We start from the raw sequence: 19,480 nt of genomic DNA, 5'->3' as shown, positions 1-19,480 counted from the left end.
TTACCTGAGAATTCGATGTGTATAACATTAAACAGTGAACCAGCAAAAGTGTGTTTTTACTGTACATAGAACAAGCCAAGATGGTTAAAGCAATCTGGTACCTCGATTCAGGAGGGGGAGATCAGGCATTGCTGACCAATGGAGGCCATGAGGGTGTGTTGGCGAAGTAAATAAAGTTGTTAGCACATAAAGATAAAATGAATAGTGTTTGCAGATAATGTGCCTCTTTTTCTCTCGTAATCCCATACCACACACCCAAACTTATTAAAGGAACTTGAATTTATTAGACATCTCTCCAACATAAAAAATTACCTACATAACACAAAATAAAATGCCATGAACATATTCTTCTCGGCTAATACACTTGGTGCCTGTCAGTGTAACTTTCTATTTACCTGGAAGAATGATGCAATAATAAACCTGAAGATACAACTGCCAACCAACATTTCATAATTGTACTCTTATAGCTAACAACCCTTTCTCAAAGTCCCAATTAGACCTAAAAAATGGAATAGACGTTGCTTTTTGGTTTGGCAGAGCAGCCATTCTAATGCCGCGTACACACGATCAAACAAGCGGGTGGAAAAGTCCGGCAAACTCAAGTCCGCCGGACAATCCCCCCGTGTGTAGCCTCCGGCATACTTTTTTGACCCGAAAGTACGGCGTACTTAGAAAGTAGTTTTACACTCCAATCTTCCCGCCGGACTCGCATTTCGGCGGACAATCCGGCCGTGTGTGTGCCAGTCCGCCGTACTTTTGAAATGAACGTACTTTTCCCGCCCGGAGAAAAGTCCGCTCATTTCGAGCGGGTCTCCAGGTAGGCGGGGCCCGCGAGGGATGCGTCGCTGGCCCCGCCGCCTGGTATGGACTTAAAGGGGAACCCCAACGCCGAAAAAAATCGGTGTGGGGGTCCCCCCAGGTCCACATCAGACCCTTGTCCGAGCACACTACTTGGCCGGCCAGAAAAAGGGGGGGGACGAGCGAGCGCCCCCCCTCCTGAGCCGTACCAGGCCGCGTGCCCTCAACATGGGGGATGCCTTGGGGAAGGGGGGGCCGCATGGCCCCCCCCACCCCAAAGCACCTTGTCCCCATGTTGATGAGGACAAGGGCCTCTTCCCGACAACCCTGGCCGTTGGCTGTCGGGGTCTGCGGGTGGGGGGGCTTATCGGAATCCGGTAGCCCCCTTTAATAAGGGGGCCCCCGGATACCGGCCCCCCACCCTATGTGAATGAGTATGGGGTACAATGTACCCCTACCCATTCACCTGTAAAATAAAGTACAAAAAAAAACACAACACACAAGATAAAATAGTTTATTGCACAGCTCCGGGGGTCTTCCGTCTTCGGGGGTCTTCTCGCTGGACTCCTCCGCTATCTTCTTGTAGCTCTTTTACTAGCGGAGGAGCCCGGCTTTCTTCCTCGCCGTCGGCCTCTTCTTCCGACTTCGGGGGTCTTGTCCCCCTCTTCGGTTCGGTCTTCCGCCGCCGCCGCCGCCTTCCGTTCTTCTTCTTCAGATGTTGCCTCGCCGAGTCCTCCGCTCACAATGACGGGGACCGGGCACGCGGCGACTTATATAGGGACAAGGGGTGGGGTCTTCGGTTGATGTCACATGGGTTGATGTCACATGGTGACCCTGCCCCCTTACGATGTCACAGTCCCGGAGGATGCTGGGACTGTCGCCATGTGACATCAACCCATGTGACATCAACCGAAGACCCCGCCCCAAGGCATCCCCCATGTTGAGGGCACGCGGCCTGGTACAGCTCAGGAGGGGGGGACTTTCCTCCGCGTGTGTGGGCGAGTCCGTTCATTTCAAAAGTAGGGCGGATAGTACAGCGGACTTAGTCCGCTGTATTAGTCCGCTGATAAAGTGCCGTGTGTGGGCAAGTAGCCCGTTCGGAAAGTCCGACGGACAGTCTGGCGGGAAGTCCGCCAGACTAAGTACGTCAGACAGACGGCTACGTGTGTACGCGGCTTAAAGATGAATATTCTCCCAAAAATATTATATGTTCTGCGATCCCGATAAGATTGCCATTTGCGTTCTTTGCAACTATGCAGAGAATCCTTAGCACATTCAAATGGAAAAAAAATAGTGAATCAGGCTCCCAGATTAAAAGCATTACTTTCTTGGCTTAGTGGAGTAAAACTTGCATTCATCCGTGAAAGATTAGGTAAACCAGGAACAATCTTTTACACCTTAGTCTCTTGACACATGTTCATGGATTGCTCCACGGGCATTTGTCAAAAGTCTGACTTAGTTGGGACTGCCATGCATACCTTTCGTATCACATGTAAGGCGCTATCTCAACAATACCTGTCCCCTTGACTCTTTTAAGACAAAACCTGGATTTTCATCCTGGCATTCCCAAATCCTTTCTTAAGCTGGTCATAGACGGTTCGAATCTCAGAAGGTTCAAATCTCAGCTGGTTCAGCAGGAACCGCCGTGTTCAAAACCATGTATGGGCAGGCTGATTGTACTGAAGTTGATCCATCAATTGACTTGGGTACAACTAGCATGTTGGATATTTCATGTGATTATTGCCATCGGCTATAGTGTGTTTTCCGGGGCGGGATGGCTCCCCAGCCTCTCCCAGCAGGAGAACACAATGGCTTTACGGGAGGGATGGGGGAATTTAGCGATTTGCTTTCCTGGAACCCAAGGCACTAAATTGAAACTAAAATCATACATATAACACCTGCGCTCAGGTCAATGTCTTCCCTTTGTCAATGTTACTCCCGGCTGCTACAAAAAAAGTGTTAAGTCCAAAACACTCAGAAGCTAAATAAATTAATAAAATTGTCAGCATTCTAAAATGAATGCATGTGACCTTAAGCCTGGGTTCACACTGAAGGTGGGTTTGAAATGGTGCGAGTTCAGCTGAGCTTGCACCATTTCAAACATAGATGTCAGTCTGATATCTGTGTGGATTCCTGCACAGATGGCTATTGAAATCGCCCCTGAATTTGGCAAAAGTAGTGCTACTTTTGGAAATTGGTGCGGCACCGCAAAGTCGGCGTCGCGCTGAATTGGACAGTGCTGTTGCCAGCAATAGGTGGCAATATGACATGCGATTTGACATGACAAATCGGCCCTGATGTGAACGAGGACTAAAACACATTGAAATTTATATACAATAATTCAAAAATTGATGCACAAAAATCATACATTTAAATTCAAAATACTGTGTCCATAAAATAGTCCTGGCAGTGTGAGCACATCATCTGGCATGTCTTCTGTGTCCCACGGCAGCGGTTCTTCCCCTGTTTATAGCACCTGGCTGCAGCGGCTCTGGTATAGCAGCCACAGAGGGAGCTGGGCTCTGGTCTTCCATCTCCATAGATATCTGGACTGCACACTGATTTAAGAGACACACTTTTATCTGCCTTTCTTTTTGAGTACAACTTTGATCTTTTTTTTATCCTAACAGTAAACTTGCTTACTATACTATGGTCAGCTTGGCGCCCCTCTCTCTTCTCTTTTCTGTTCATAAAAGAAAATGCTTTATTTTAGACCCCTTTCACACTGAAGGCGCTTTTCAGGTGTTTAAGCGCTAAAAGAGCACCTGTAAAGAGCCTGAAAAGAGCCTCTCAAGCCTCCCCTATGTGAAAGCCTGAGTGCTTTCACACTGAGAAGGTGCGCTTGCAGGCCCAGAAAAAAAAGTCCTGCAAGCAGCATTTTTGGGGCGGTGTGGGAGCGGACTATACACTGCTCCTAAACCGCCTCTACCATTGAAATCAATGGGCAGCACTGCCGAAGCACCTGCAAAGCTTTGCGGGCAGTTTTAACCCTTTCCTCGGCCGTTCGCGGGGTTAAAAGAGTCCGAAAAGTGGCGCTATAACAGCGGTAAAGAGCCATTAAAACTAGCGGTGCTTTACCGCTAACGCGCTGCGCTAGCAGTGTGAAAGGGCTCTTAATTGTGGAAATATCGCAAATAAAGTACACAAATGAAGATTAAGGTGCTTTCAATTCTCTGTAAATCTTCATTCTTCTTTTATAGATATAGTATTATGAATTCAAATTTATTAATGTTTGTATGAATTTTTAAAATATTGTATGTGAATTTCAATGTGTTTTAAAGTCACATACAATAACTTTAGAGCAGTGCCAATTTTCTTCATTTATTTACTGAATAGAAAGTGAAATTTCACATATATTACAAACATTAAACTTTTATTTGTGAATTATTTTTTTTTTTTTATAAATAAACTCCTAAGTGTACAATAAAGGGTTAATTCATATGCATTCATATACATATATAAAGGGTATATGTATACGTGGTAACAATCTTTAAAGTGGTAATGTGTGTGTGTATATACAGTTGGGAAAATAATTATTTGATCCCCTGCAGATTTTGTAAGTTTGCCCACTTACAAAGAAATGAAGGGTCTATAATTTTTTATCATAGGTGTATTTTAAATGACAGAGACAGAATATCAATCAAAAATCCAAACAAAACACAAAATACAAATGTTCTAAATTGAGTTTCAATTCAGTGAGTAAAATAAGTCATTGATCCCCAAGCAAAACATGACTTAGTACTTGGTAGAGAAACCCTTGATGGCAAGCACAGAGGTAAGACGTTTCTTGTAGTTAGTGACCAAGTTTGCATAGATCTCGGGAAGGATTTTGGTCCACTCTTCTTTACAGATCTTCTCTAAATCCCTAAGGTTTCTTAGCTGTCACTTGGCAACTCAATGTTTCAGTTCCCTTCATACATTTTCTATAGGATTAAGGTCTGGAGACTGGCTAGGCTACTCCATGACCTTAATGTGCTTCTTCTTGAGCCACTCCCTTGTTGCCTTGGTGGTATGTTTTGGGTCATTGTCATGCTGAACGACCCATCCATAACCCATCTTCAGTGTTCTGGCTGAGGAAAGAAGGTTCTCATCCAAGAGTTTACAATACATGGCCCCGTCCATTGGCCCCGTAATGCGGCAAAGTCAGTCTGCTACCTTTAGCAGAGAAACAGCCCCAAAGCATATTGTTTCCACCTCCATGCTTGACTGTAGGGATTGTGTTCTTAGGGTCATAGGCAACATTTTTCTTCCTCCAAAGTACTAAGTCATGTTTTGCTTGGGGATCAAATACTTATTTTACTCACTGAACTGCAACTTAATTTATAGTATTTGACTTATGTGTTTTTTCTGTCTTTTTGGTTGATATTCTGTCTCTCTCATTTAAAATACACCTATGATAAAAATGATAGACCCTTCATTTGTTTGTAAGTGGGCCAAGCTTACAAAATCTGCATGGGATCAAATAATTATTTTCCCCACTGTACACTTAAACAGACACTTAAACACACAATGCAATGTTCACCCAATTTTACCCTACTTTCAGGTAGCATTGTGCTTGTGGTGTTGGCATCCGTCCGACATCAGTTTGAGATGCTTCTCTGATCATTCAGAAATAATTGACAGGTGCGTTACAGTTAACCTTCTTTTGATCTGCATTTGACCCGTTTCAAGGAGGTTTTTGGTAGACATGTATGGGAATTCAAAACTCACTTGAAGGGAACAAAATCCTGTCAACACAGACTCTAATGCCGCGTACACATGATCAGAAATTCGGCCAGCAAAAGACCGATGAGAGCTTTTGGTCAGAAAATGTGACCGTGTGTATGCTCCATCAGACTTTTGCTGGCTGAGTTTCCGCCAGCAAAAAATTGAGAGCAGGTTCTCAATTTTTCGGTCAGAAAAAGTTCAGATCGGAAATTCCAATCGTCTGTAGCAATTCCGATGCGCAAAATTCCTACGAATGCTCGGAAGCAATTCGACGCATGTGTGGAAGCATTGAACTTAATTTTCTCGGCTCGTCGTAGTGTTGTACGTCACTGCGTTCTTGATGGTCGAAAGTTCAGCAAACTTTTGTATGGCCATGTGTATGCAAGCCAAGCTTGAGTGGAATTCCGCTCGTGTGTACGTGGCATTAGGCCTAGTTTACCTTTTTGTTTGGTGGGCGGTAGAACCGGGCAGTTGAACTGGGTTTTTACCCCAACTGAAAAATATCCTGAAAGCAGCATTCTCGTGGGAATCTCCAGCATATGTCTCTCCTGCAGCTGGAGAACATGGATCAGCATCAGCACAGCATGCAGCAACCACATTGGGTATCTGAAGACATGGTGGAAGATCAAGAACAGTGCAACGTCTTCATCTAAAACAACTGACATCAGTAGCCACTGATTGAGTTTATACAGGACAACTAAAAATTGTAATCCACTTGTGAGAGAATGATACTTTTGGTATGGCCTTTGAGAGAGAGGAGAAACAAATACAGGAACATCTCATCCCAGGAGTCTCCAAGAGATATAAGATGCTGAAAGGAAGCAAAGCCTGCCAAGTACTAAGATCTTAACTTTGGGCAGAGATGGCTGTAGGAATGAATAGAGAATTCATTTACAGTATCAAGTCTGATGGCTTACCTGACAAAGCATGCAGGTGAGTGCAGGAGACATATCCCACAATTCTTTGGTCCTGAGGAGTGGTCCCCACCTGCACCTACAAAATTAGACACACAACCATTTACTCATTTTATATTGCAGATAAATCAGTTTTCATTTCTTAAAGTAGATCTAAACCCTAAATAGATGACTTTTATTTTGCATAAAATTGTGTATAAACAACAGCTATTTCCTTTATAAATTCAGTTTTTACAGAGTTTTCATCATTTTTTAATGCTGATCTCTTTCAGCCACTTCCAGTCTACATGCACTTAATAGTGGCAGCTGCACACCATTGCACTGGATAGGCTATCTGATAGGGACAATGGTGGATCATGTCTACACAATGTGTGTTGCCAAGACCACTTGTATTCTTCATAAGGCATATGTGCGAAAAGGTAACAATGCAAGGCCTGGGTTAGGAGGCAGTTGTCACCCTATACCAGGAATTGCCTGCACAAGGACCCTTATGGTAGGATCACCAGGTATTATTTTATTGAAAGCTGCAGATTAAAAAGAAACTGGAAAGACTTTTTAAATTGCATTAACATGTTACAGCTCATATTGGAGTTTAGTGACTAGGTTTAGATCTACTTTAAGCATTTATTAGCATTTATGTTAACTGTTTAAACAATCTGTGGTGTGCAATTTGAAACCAATGAAATGTCCCACAAGGTTTGGAGGCGCACTTCACTCAGTTAAATATCTCTTTGGCTCCAAACCCACTGGACTCCACAACTGAGAAAGGGTAAGTAAAGTGCATAATACAGAGTAGTCTGACTAAAAAAGGATCTCTATGCCCTAATGATAACATTATTTTAAAAATCCATAATGGCCTTTACAGATTTTTTTTAACAAAAAATTTATTGTAAGAGAATACTCTGTAGCATGCATTTTTTTTGCTTTTTCTTTGCTGTTCAGATTACTCTAAAGCAGTGGTCTCCAAACTGTTGCCCAGGGGCTGGAAGCGGCCATTTTCTTGCCTTTATCTGGCCCTTGGTGCACTATTCCTCCAACAAATACCAATGATTGGGCACCATTCCTCCCCATTGACACCATCAATGGGACTCTATTCCTCCAACTGACACCATTGATGATGCACCATTCCTCCCATTGATACCATCGATGAAGAACTATTTCTAAAACTAATACCAATGATCGGGCACTATTCCCCGCATTGACACCATAGATTGGGCACAATTCTTCCAATTGACACCAATGATGAGGCACTATTCTTCCCTCTAAAATCAGTGATGGGACACAATTCATTGACACTGACCCCTGAGATGTTTATACTCCCACTGGCCATAGACTGGCCACCTAGAACCTGAAGAGCAATAAATGGCCCTTTGTTTAGAAGGTTTGGAGACCCTTGCTCTAAAGCACCCGGTTGTTCTACATACCATACAATCAGAAATATTCAATGTCATTCAGTCAACCTCAGTCCTGTCATCGCCAACAGGATTTAGACCAATTTAAACACAGCCCTGGTAAAGGCACATTTTTGATACCATTGTTAGCATTATAAGTAAACAGTGATTGACTTGGTCCTTAGTGATAGCAACTAAAGACATAGTAAAAATCCATTACCCACATCTACAAAACATTGATCCAAAACATTGTTTATTATAAGTATTTGTTACTGGTATTTTGAAAGCTCCAAACATATTCATAGACCAGGTCCTAGAGTTCAGGAGACAATAGAAGGTGGCATTGCAGATAACATTTTAAATTGTTGCTCCTTCTAGAGAGAGAACATTAGAGTTATTGGATGATCCAATGGGGGCACTCTGTGCTACTAGTGGGTGGTTATCCCAGAAAACATCTAAAAAAAAACAAACAGAACTAGCAAACTTATCTTATAGGCTATGCTGAGCCACAGGGTCTTTCCCCTGTTTATATATGCAGATTTTATACATATATATATATATATATATATATATATATATATATATATATATATATATATAAAATACAAGCTGTATATACATTATATTGCCAAAAGTATTGCGACACCTGCCTTTATGCACTTATGAACTTTAATGACAACCCAGTCTTAGTGTTCAATATTGTGTTTCGCACCCTTTACAGCTATAACAGCTTCAACTCTTCTGGGAAGGCTGTCTACAAAGTTTATGAGTGTGTCTATGGGAATCTTTGACCATTATTCCAGAAGCGCATTTGTGAGGTCAGGCACTGATGTTGGACCAGAAGGCTTGGCTCGCAGTCTCCACGCTAATTCATCCCAAAGGTGTTCTATTGGGTTGAGCTCAGGACTTTGTGCAGGCCAGTCAAGTTCCTCCACCCCAATCTCGCTCATCCATGTCTTTATGGACCTTGCTTTGTGCACTGGTCCAAATCATTTGGTGGAAGGGGGATTATAGTGTGGGGTTTTCTTTCAGGGGTTGGGCTTGGCCCCTTAGTTCCAGTGAAGGGAACTCTTAAGCGTCAGCATACCAAGACATTTTGGACCAGTTCATGCACCTGACTTTGTCGGAACAGCTTGGGGATGTCTCTTCCTGTTCCCACATGACTGTGCACCAGTGCACAAAGCAAGGTCCATAAAGATATGGATGAGCGAGTTTGGGGTGGAGGAACTTGACTGGCCTGCACAGAGTCCTGACCTCAAACCGACAGAACACCTTTGGGATGAATTAGAGTGGAGACTGCAAGCCAAGCCTTCTCATCCAACAGCAGTGCCTGACCTCTCAAATGCGCTTCTGGAAGAATGGTCAAACATTCCCATAGACACACACCTAAACTTTGTGGACAGCCTTCCCAGAATAGCTGAAGCTGTTCTTAGCTACAAAGGGTGGGCCAACGCAATATTGAACCCTATGAACGAAGACTGGGATGCCATTAAAGTTCATGTAAAGGCAGGTGTCCCAATACTTTTGACAATATAATATATATATATATATATATATATATATATATATATATATATATATATATATATATATATATAGATATATATATATATATATATATATATATACATACAAATATACAGTATCTCACAAAAGTGAGTACACCCCTTACATTTTTGTAAATATTTTATATCTTTTCATGGGACAACACTAAAGAAATGACACTTTGCTACAATGTAAAGTACTGTACATATAAAAAAACAAGAAAAAGAGAGAAAGCCAAAAATAAAAAACAAAAATAGATATAGTAAATATAATAATAAATATAATAATAATACATATAATATATCCCTTCCCCTTTCCCCCAAATGTATTATATTTACTATATCTATTCATTATGATTGTTTATTTTTGTATAATTCAATACATGATCTGTATAATTTGTATATGCAACGCACAATTCGTATTTTTTCAAAATTCATTTTTATACAAAATTATTTGTTATAAATATTTAATTTATTTCTTGTTGCTTGTATTTTCAATAGCCACTACGCATTGTCTCCTGAGGAAGCCCTTTTTGGAGCGAAACATGTTGAGAAAAGAGTGGTATTCCCAATTTATGTGTAAAGTCTTTGGAAGTGTAACAAGAAAAGTTTTTTGTAATGTCTCTTTTTAAATTTTTTAATAAAAATTGTAATATGTAATTTATGGGGAATTTTTTGTCATAAATGTGCTAAACATATAATCAAGCACCTAAAAAGTCCCGAGGTCCAGTGACCTCTAAGTCCCTTATGTTTTCAAATTACAATGTAAAGTAGTGAGTGTACAGCTTGTATAACAGTGTAAATTTGCTGTCCCTTCAAAATAACACAACACACAGCCATTAATGTCTAAACTGCTGGCAACAAAAGTGAGTACACCCTTAAATGAAAATTTCCATTTTCCCTCCCTGGTGTCATGTGGCTCATTAGTGTTAAAAGGTCTCAGGTGTGATTTGGGAGCATTTATTTTAAATTTGGTGTTATCACTCTAACTCTCGTTCTGGTCACTGGAAGTTCAACATGGCAAAGAACTCTCTTAGGATCTGAAAAAAAAAAAAGAATTGTTGCTCTACATAAAGATGGCCTAGACCAGTGATGGCGAACCTTGACACCCCTGATGTTTTGGAACTACATTTCCCATGATGCTCAAGGACTCTGCAGTGTGGTTGAGCATCATGGGAAATGTAGTTCCAAAACATCTGGAGTGCCAAGGTTCGCCATCACTGGCCTAGACTATAAGAAGATTGCCAAGACCCTGAAACTGAGCTGCAGCATGGTGGCCAAGACCATACAGTGGTTTAACAGGACAGGTTCCACTCAGAACAGGCCTCACCATGATGGACCAAAGGAGTTGAGTGCATGTGCTCAGCGTCATATCCAGAGGTTCTCTTTGGGAAATAGACGCATGAGTGCTGACAGCATTGCTGCAGAGGTTGAAGGGATGGGGGGTCAGCCTGTCAGTGCTCAGACCATACGGCGCACACTGTATCAAATTGGTCTTCATGGCTGTCATCCCAGAAGGAAGCCTCTTCAAAAGACGATGCACAAGAAAGACTGCAAAGTTTGCTGAAGACAAGCAGACTAAGGACATGGATTACTGGAACCATGTTCTGTGGTCTGATGAGATCAAGATAAACTTATTTGGTTGAGATGATATCAAGCGTGTGTCGTGGCAACCAGGTGAGAAGTACAAAGACAAGTGTGTCTTGCTTACAGTCAAGCATGGGGGTGGGAGTGTCATGGTCTGGGGCTACATGAGTGCTTCCGGTGTTCTGGCATATATCATCCGTCCATCGGATACTGTCTGCCCCGTACTGCGCAGGCGCAGCGCTTGTGCAGTACGGAGCAGAAGGAGATTCGGAAAATCTCTGAAGATGAACGGCACCTGCGCCGTGAGTCGAGGTGCTAGCCCCACCATCCAAGTGGACATAGGGCTGCAGATATTAGAGGGCCCCTCGTGGGCTCGCTTCGCTTCGGGCACGGCCTCGCTGCGCTCGGCTCTTTTTATTCTAACTCTATGTCCACTTGGATGGTGGGGCTAGAACCTGGACTCACGGCGCATGCGCCGTTCATCTTCGGCTATTTTTGGAATCTGTGTGTGCTGTGTACTGTGCATGCGCAGTACACAGCGGACACTATCTGATGGGGGACAGTATGTGACAGTTCACCGGAGCTACAGTTCATTGAGGGAACCATGAATGCCAACATGTACTGTGACATACTGAAGCAGACCATAATCCCCCCCCCCCAACATGATAGACCCCAAACACACCTCCAAGATGACCACTGCCTTGCTAAAGAACCTGAGGGTAAAGAAAACCATTTATCATTTTCTTTCCACTTCACAATTATGTGCCATTTTTTTGTTGGTCTATCACATAAAATCCCAAATAGAATACATTTCCGTTTTTGGTTGTAACATGACAAAATGTGGAAAATTTCAAAGGGTATGAATTATTTTTCAAGTCACTGTATATATATATATATATATATATATATATATATATATATATATATATATATATACACACACACACACACACACACACACACACACACACACACACACACAGTCATGCTCAAAAGTTTTCATACCCTGGCAGAAATTGTGAAATATCATCATCAATATTGAAAATATGACTGATCATGCAAAAAAAAACGGTCTTTTATTTAAGGATAGCATGAAGCCATTTATCACATAGTGTTTTGGATCTTTTTTAAGACCCCTTTCACACTGGAGCATTTTGCAGGCGCTATAGCGTTTAAAATAGCGCCTGAAAAATGGCCTAAAACAGCTGCTCCATGCACTCCAGTGTGAAAGCTGAGGGCTTTCACACTGGAGCGGTGCGCTGGCAGAGTGTCAGAAAAAGTCCTGCCAGCAGCCTCTTTGGAGCGGTGAAGGAGCGGTGAACTCACCGCTCCTCCACCACTGCTCCCATTGAAATCAATGGGGCAGTGCTGCGATACCGCCATCAAAACGCAGCTCTGGTGGCATTTTGCGGGCGGATTTAACCCCTGATAACGGCCTAATAGCGCTATAACGATGATAAAGTGGTGCTAAAAATAGCGCCGCTTTACCGCTCACGCCGGTGGTGGTTTGGTGGGAAAGGGGTCTAAATCATAATGATAACAGAAATCAGTCTTTTAGACCCCCAATCCCCCCATAAAGAGTACCTGTCACCACCTATTACTGTCACAAGGGATGATTACATTCCTTGTGACAGCAATAATTCCCCTTTCACACCAGGGCGTTTTTCAGGCGCTATAGCGTTAGAAATAGCGCCTGAAAAACGCCCTAAAGAAGCTGCACCATTGTCTGTAGTGTGAAAGCCCTGAGGGCTTTCACACTACAGCGGTGCGCTGGCAGGACGTCAGAAAAAAGTCCTGCCAGCAGCTTCTTTGGAGCGGGGAAGGAGCGGTGTGTTTACCGCTCCTCCACCGCTGCTGCCCATTGAAATCAATGGGGCAGCGCTGTAATGCCGCCGGCAAAACGCCGCTATTGCGGCGTATTGCCGGCGGTTTTAACCCTTTCGCGGCCGCTAGCAGGGGGTAAAAGCGCCCCGCTAGCGGCCGAAATGCGCCGCAAATCCGGCGGTAAAACGCCGCTAAACATAGCGGCGTTTTACCGCCGCCGCTATCAGCGGTGTGGTGTGAAAGCAGTCTTAAAGTGATCAGAATTTTTTTTTTTAAATGGACAATGTAAAAAAAAAAAAAGAAATGTGCTCAAATCACACATGTGAGATGAAGCCAGGATTGTCAAACTGAGAGCAATAATTCTAGCAAAAGACCTTCTCTGTAAACTAACCTGATAATCGTTAAATTGTTTTAAAGCGTCGCCTATGGAGATTTTTAGGTACCGTAGTTTGTCGCCATTCCACGAGTGTGCGCAATTTCAAAGCATGACATGTTGGATATCTATTAACTTGGCGCAATATCATCTTTCACACTATACAAAAAATTAGGCTAACTTTACTTTTTAGTTTTATTTTTAATTCATGAAAGTATATATTTTTTTTATATTGTGTTAGAAAGACCACTGCGCAAATACGGTGTGACAAAAAATATGATCGCCATTTTATTATCTAGGGTCTCTGCTAAAAAAAAATATATATATATATATATATATATATATAATGTTTGGGGGTTCTAGGTAATTTTCAAGCAACAAATACGGATTTTAATTTGTAAGCAACAAATATCAGAAATAGGTTTAAGCATGAAAGGGTTAAAGAAGGATTTCAGGTATGTATTCTTTAACACAGCTTGGACCAATGTATTTAAAAATAATTCTTTTGAAAATCAGAAATTTTGTGCGTTTTGAATCTGAAGGTGCCACCCATTTTCAAAATTCGATCAACCAAACCTTCAATTTCACCCCATGTTGCTACAGAAAAATATTCTCGTGGCTGGGAATCTTAATTTCTTTCCGGGAATTTTCTTTTCTTTCTGGGAATTTTCTTTTCTCAAACAATTCTCCTATTATTGATTAGAAAATTGTTAATTTTTCAAAAAATTTCCAACATGCCAGATTACTCAAATTCGATGGCCGTATGAAAATTGGCTGTTGCTGCAGCCCGCTGAGGGTGCGAAATTCGAATGAAAATTCTTAGATAAGATTTTTCAAAAGAAAATTCTTTTGAAATTCGACCCATATATGGATGTTAGAAATCACTGTAGTAGACACCGCTACTCTGGTGATCTGCACTACCGGTAGCATCCGGGTCCAATGCCAACGCAGGAGATTGCCCATTCAGCATTGAGCCATTCAGGGAAAACTTTTCATTTTCTCAATGAATCCCACAAGCAACCAATGTACTCATGTAAAAATATCCATACTTGGATTTTTTATAACTAAAAAAAGTTACACTACTGTACATTAAACATCCAAATTATTGCATTTGCTATTTTGATAAATAAGTGACCAATGATGTTCATGGTTCAGGTAACTTGGGGAGTGGCAGGGATGCGTCCTTTGCTCAACTACATTGTTCTAAGCCCTTGTACACACGGTCCGACATTCCGACAACAAAATCCGTCGGATTTTGTCTGATGGATTTTGTCCGAAATTTGTGTTGCATACACACTGTCGGACAAAGTTGTCGGAAAATCTGATAGTTCGGAACGTGATGACGTTATTTCGTTACGACGGGACTACGTTCAGGCTAGTAGCCAATAGCGTTGGTCTAGGAATTTGATCTGAGCATGCGTGGCACTTTGTCCGATCAGAATTCTCCACAAACGATCGGACAAAGTCCGATCAGATCATGTTGACGGAAAATTTTATAGCCAAGCTCTAATCCGACGGAAACAGTCCGATGGAGCCCACACACCGTCGGATTATCCGACAACACGGTCCGATCGCACATTTTCCGTCGGAATGTCCGACCGTGTGTACAAGGGCTAAAAGGTGTCCCTCTTTCTCATGTCAGTTGAGTTGGGAGGTATGCATTATATTTTAAATACTAATATCCATCATTAATGCATCTCTAAAAATGAAATAAAATTTTTAAAAAATAAGCTATTGGATCTGAGAGTAGGCTACTGTTATTTAAATCATTGTAAGATGCGAAATATCATCAGTTTCACAGTGCAGGTCATCCTGATGTTTATGACAATATCTCAAGGCAATCAATTATGATGGCCCTCTGCAGGGACTGAGTTATGAACAAAGACATTGATTAAATATTGCTCTGTTCTGTCTAGACTCTGAGTGCTCATACGTGTCTAAAGAATATGAGCAATTATAAAAAGTTCATCCAAAACTGATTTTTTTAGTTTATTATTGGTTGCTAACAAATCAAATCCCTTAGTGGCCTATTACTGTATTTCTTGTAGAGTATTCATTGCAGAGATCTCCAATCAAAAATATACAGGATGCTCAACAATGTAGAATAACTTAATAAAGGAAAACACATTTTTTTTAAAGAATGTGAAGATATAAATCACCGTGGGAATATTTTGAAGTCCCCAGGAGAAAGAACAGGCTGGTGGATCATTCAGCTCCTTCCACCCGCAGCTAAAACATGTTTTAGAGAGGATGGTCTTTAACCACTTACAGACCGGACCATTTTGCTGGTCAAAGACCAGACCACTTTTTGCGATTCGGCACTGCGTCGATTTAACTGACAATTGTGCGGTAGTGCGACGTGGCTCCCAAACAAAATTGACGTCCTTTTTTCCGCACAAATAGAGCTTTCTTTTGGTGGTATTTGATCACCCCTGCGGTTTTTATTTTTTGCGCTATAAACAAAAATAGAGCGACAATTTTGAAAAGAACACATTATTTTTTACTTATTGTTATAATAAATATCCCCCAAAAATATATATCAAAAAAAATTTTTTCCCTCAGTTTAGGCCGATACGTATTCTTCTACATATTTTTGGTAAAAAAAAAACGCAATAAGCGATTATTGATTGGTTTGCGCAAAAGTTATAGCGTTTACAAAATAGGGATAGTTTTATGACATTTTTATTAATAATTTATTATTATTATTTTTTTTACTAGTAATGGCGGCGATCAGCGATTTTTATTGTGACTGCGACATTGCGGCGGACACATCGGACATTTTTTACACATTTTTGGGACCATTGTCATTTATACAGTAATCTCTGCTATATAAATGCAGTGATTCCTGTGTAAATGACACTGGCAGTGAAGGGGTTAACCAGTGGGTGGCAGTGTAGGGGTTAAGTGTTCCTAGGGGTGTGTTACTAACTGTGGGGGGTTGGGCTTTCATTTAGAGCAGAGATCAGCATCACTAGTTGCTAGGCAGAATGGGGAAATGCTGTTTACACGGCATTTCCTCCATTCAGCCGTGCCATGAGATGACCGCGGGTATGCCCGCAGCGATCTAGTCCGCGGGACCCGCGACCGGACTCATGGGGGTCCCGAGAGGCGGCGCTTTTGCGATGGCAGGACGGCATTGAAGATTGGACGTACCTGTACGCCAATATGCCTGCCCGTGCCATTCTGCCGACGTACACGTGTGCCGGTCGGGAACCAGTTAATAACACGCTGTGCTGAAAAAAAAATTGTATACTGCATACCTCCTAACCCTTTGAGATGGGAATGAGGGACACCTATTAGCAAACATATGTAGGCATAGGACACCCCCCCCCCCCCCCACCAGGTAAACCTACAAGTATTTTTTTACAACTTCTATTCCTCTATATTGGCTTCTGAAATTTACAAATGCCGCAATTTAGAGATTGGATGAAAGGTTTACCACTGGGAAACACTTTTTGAAAGATAAATAGTGCATTTTCTATACAATTAAATAGATCAGATCAAAACAAGGGACACATGAGGAGGAAAGAGGGACAGAGGGACTTTGTTCCAAATCAGGGACAGTCTCTTGAAATCCGGAACAGTTGGGAGCTGAGATACTGTACATACATACTGTTAAATACTGTAGCAAGCAAGCACAGATCAGACTCCTCAATCTAGTAAAGCCAACTAAAATCTTATCTAAAGATACAGGCTGCAGAATTAATTCTCAGAGGTACAGTAGATCTATAGGGTAAAAGGTGGGTACATTAAGGCCCCTTTCACACTGGGGTGGTGCAGGCATTGGCAGTAAAGCGCCGCTATTTTTAGCGATGCTTTACCGTCGTTTTAGCGGCGGTATGTGCCCGCTAGCGGGGCAGTTTCAACCCCCCGCTAGCAGCCGAAAAGGGGTTACAACAGCCCTTAAAGCGCTGCTGCAGCAACGTTTTGCTGGTGGTTTAGCCGCGCTGCCGCATTGATTTCAATGGGTAGGAGCGGTTTAGGAGCGGTAAATACACTGCTCCTTTACCACTTCAAAGATGCAGCTAGCAGGACTTTTTTCAATGTCCTGCTAGCGCACCGCTCCAGTGTGAAAGCCCTCCGGCTTTCACACTGGAGTGAAAGGGGCCGGTTTTTTCAGACGCTACACAGGCACTATTTTTAGCGCTGTAGCGCCTGAAAACTGCCCCAGTGTGAAAGGGGCCTTACCCCTGGGCAGAGGCCCATAGCTATTAAATGTATTTTGGGGTCTTTGAATGTATTTGAACCACTGAGTGCAATGTGGGCCCATGAAATCAACACTGCCAAAATGTGGAACTCTGAAGAGTTTCTCACTACAGTGGAAGTTTCATATAACAGTGCAGATTGGTGGTGTGGGCAATGACGGTTGGGCAATGGTGGTGAGTATTAACTATCCTTTGCATAGGAATTTTTTGTGTTGAACTTTTATTTTTGCAACTGGGGGGTAGGCTCAATATTCAAAAATATCCTTAATTTACTGTCCAAAAACAAACACATTAAATGTCCAAACCCCCAGATAAAAACACTCTTGCTCTAGGTCATTTAAGCGTAATTCCACTTTTGTTGAGAAAAAAAGGTTCCCACCAGGGTGATCTATGTACATTGTAGGGATTATAACAACATTTGTTGCAGATTCCTAAATTTTGTTATTCTGAAGAAATACATGTGTTTGATTGTGCCTCTGGGCTAAGTGGGTCTAATGGGAGTGGTTTCATAATTATCAGTCTGCTGTGGCAGCTGCACGGCACTAATGAGGAAAGCTGCTGGGCCTGCATCCCTTTAGACATGTTCCTATTGGGAGTATCTCACCAAAAATTACATTTTTGTTGCAGGGGATGCCTGAAATCTGACTTGTATCTTAGACGGACTTCTGTAAAAATTGGTGAGCCAATTACACAAGCAGGAAATTATGTTTTTGGGTAGTGGTCAGTACACATTCAGCATACAGAACAACTCCATGTAGCCATATTGAATTTATAGAAAATTGCAGCAGCTGCAGATTCAAAAGGAAAGGTAATTTTTTAATAACATTCAATGACAATATGACTTGTATACACGCTAGATTATTTTTTCTTTATTTGCTATTTTTTTTCCCTTGAAAGTGGAGTTACTCTTTAAAAGCTCAGTATACACTAGTAGAATTTATTTCAGCATTTTACATTGTATGAGCATTGCAAGAACATTTTCTTGTTTTTCTAATTATTAGTGGGGTCAAATCAACATTAATTTTTGACCGCAGTGACGAGAAATTTTGAAGGAGCAGGATGCAGACGAAACCACACATTCATCTAAGGCTCGTCAGTTCCTAAATGTCTTGCAGAACAATTTTATGGGTCAGATGGTAGACACATCAACTAGAAATAAAGCATTACTGGATCTACTGATTACCAACAATACAACCTGATCACGGATGTGGATATACAGGGAAATTTAGGTAACAGGGATCACAGGTCAATTGGCTTCAGTATAAATCACACAAATAGGAAACATAAGGGGAATACAAAGACACTGAATTTAAAAAAGGCCAACTTCCCTAAACTACAAACCTTGCTAGAAGGCAAAAATAAAATCTTAGGAACAAAGAACACGGGGGAGAGATGGGTTTGCTTTAAGAGCATGTTAAATAAGGGCTTTAGCCAATGCATCCCATTGGGTAATAAATTTAAAAGAGCGAACAAAAGTCCTGGATGGCTTAACCCCAATGTAAAAATACATATAAAAGCAAAGGAGAAGGCCTTAAAAAATAAGAGGTTGAGGGATCATCCTCAGCATTCAGACTTTATAAAGAATGCAACAAGAAATGTAAGGGTGCAATAAGGACGGCTAAGATAGAACACAAAAGACACATGCCAGAGGAGAGCAAAAAAAAATCCCAAGAAATGATTTAAGTATGTAAACAGTAAAAAAGGGAGGACAGATCATATTGGCCCCATAAAGAATGAGGAAGGACATCTGGTTACAAAGGATGGGGAGATGCCGAAGGTATGGAATTTATTCTTCTCCCCAGTCTTCACGAGGGAATCGGGGGGGCTTCGGTAACCAAAACTGCAGTGCTTATCCTCATGACACATCACAGGAAGCACCTCCATGGTTAACAGAGGACAGAATTAAAATTATACTTGGAAAACTTAACTTTAATAAATCACTGGGGCCAGATGGCCTGCACCTGAGAGCACTTAGGGAACTCAGTCAAGTAATTGCCAGACCATTGTTCCTAATTTTTACTGACAGTCTACTGACTGGAATGGTACCAGCTGATTGGAGAATAGCCAATGTAACACCAATATTTAAAAAGGGCCCAAAATACATCCCTGGGAATTACAGACCAGTTAGCCTAACATC

The 19,480-nt window shown here is 41.8% G+C and overlaps 1 protein-coding gene across 3 annotated transcripts in view; it reads right to left on the bottom strand.

Annotated features, from left to right (window-relative positions):
* SMPD3 (sphingomyelin phosphodiesterase 3) overlaps positions 1–19,480 on the bottom strand; it is a 309,102-nt gene that overhangs the window by 29,231 nt on the left and 260,391 nt on the right. For all 3 annotated transcript variants that reach the window (XM_077455429.1, XM_077455421.1, XM_077455438.1), the window contains one exon: positions 6,423–6,498. In XM_077455429.1, the coding sequence (XP_077311555.1) occupies positions 6,423–6,498 (76 nt within the window). The remainder of the gene's footprint in view (positions 1–6,422; positions 6,499–19,480) is intronic.

The sequence above is a fragment of the Lithobates pipiens genome, unplaced genomic scaffold (assembly GCF_037356315.1).
Source record: "Lithobates pipiens isolate NorthernLeopardFrog02 unplaced genomic scaffold, aLitPip1_a1.2 Scaffold_10, whole genome shotgun sequence".
NCBI classification, from domain to species: Eukaryota; Metazoa; Chordata; class Amphibia; order Anura; family Ranidae; genus Lithobates; species Lithobates pipiens.
This window is presented reverse-complemented; position numbering and strand designations above follow the sequence as displayed.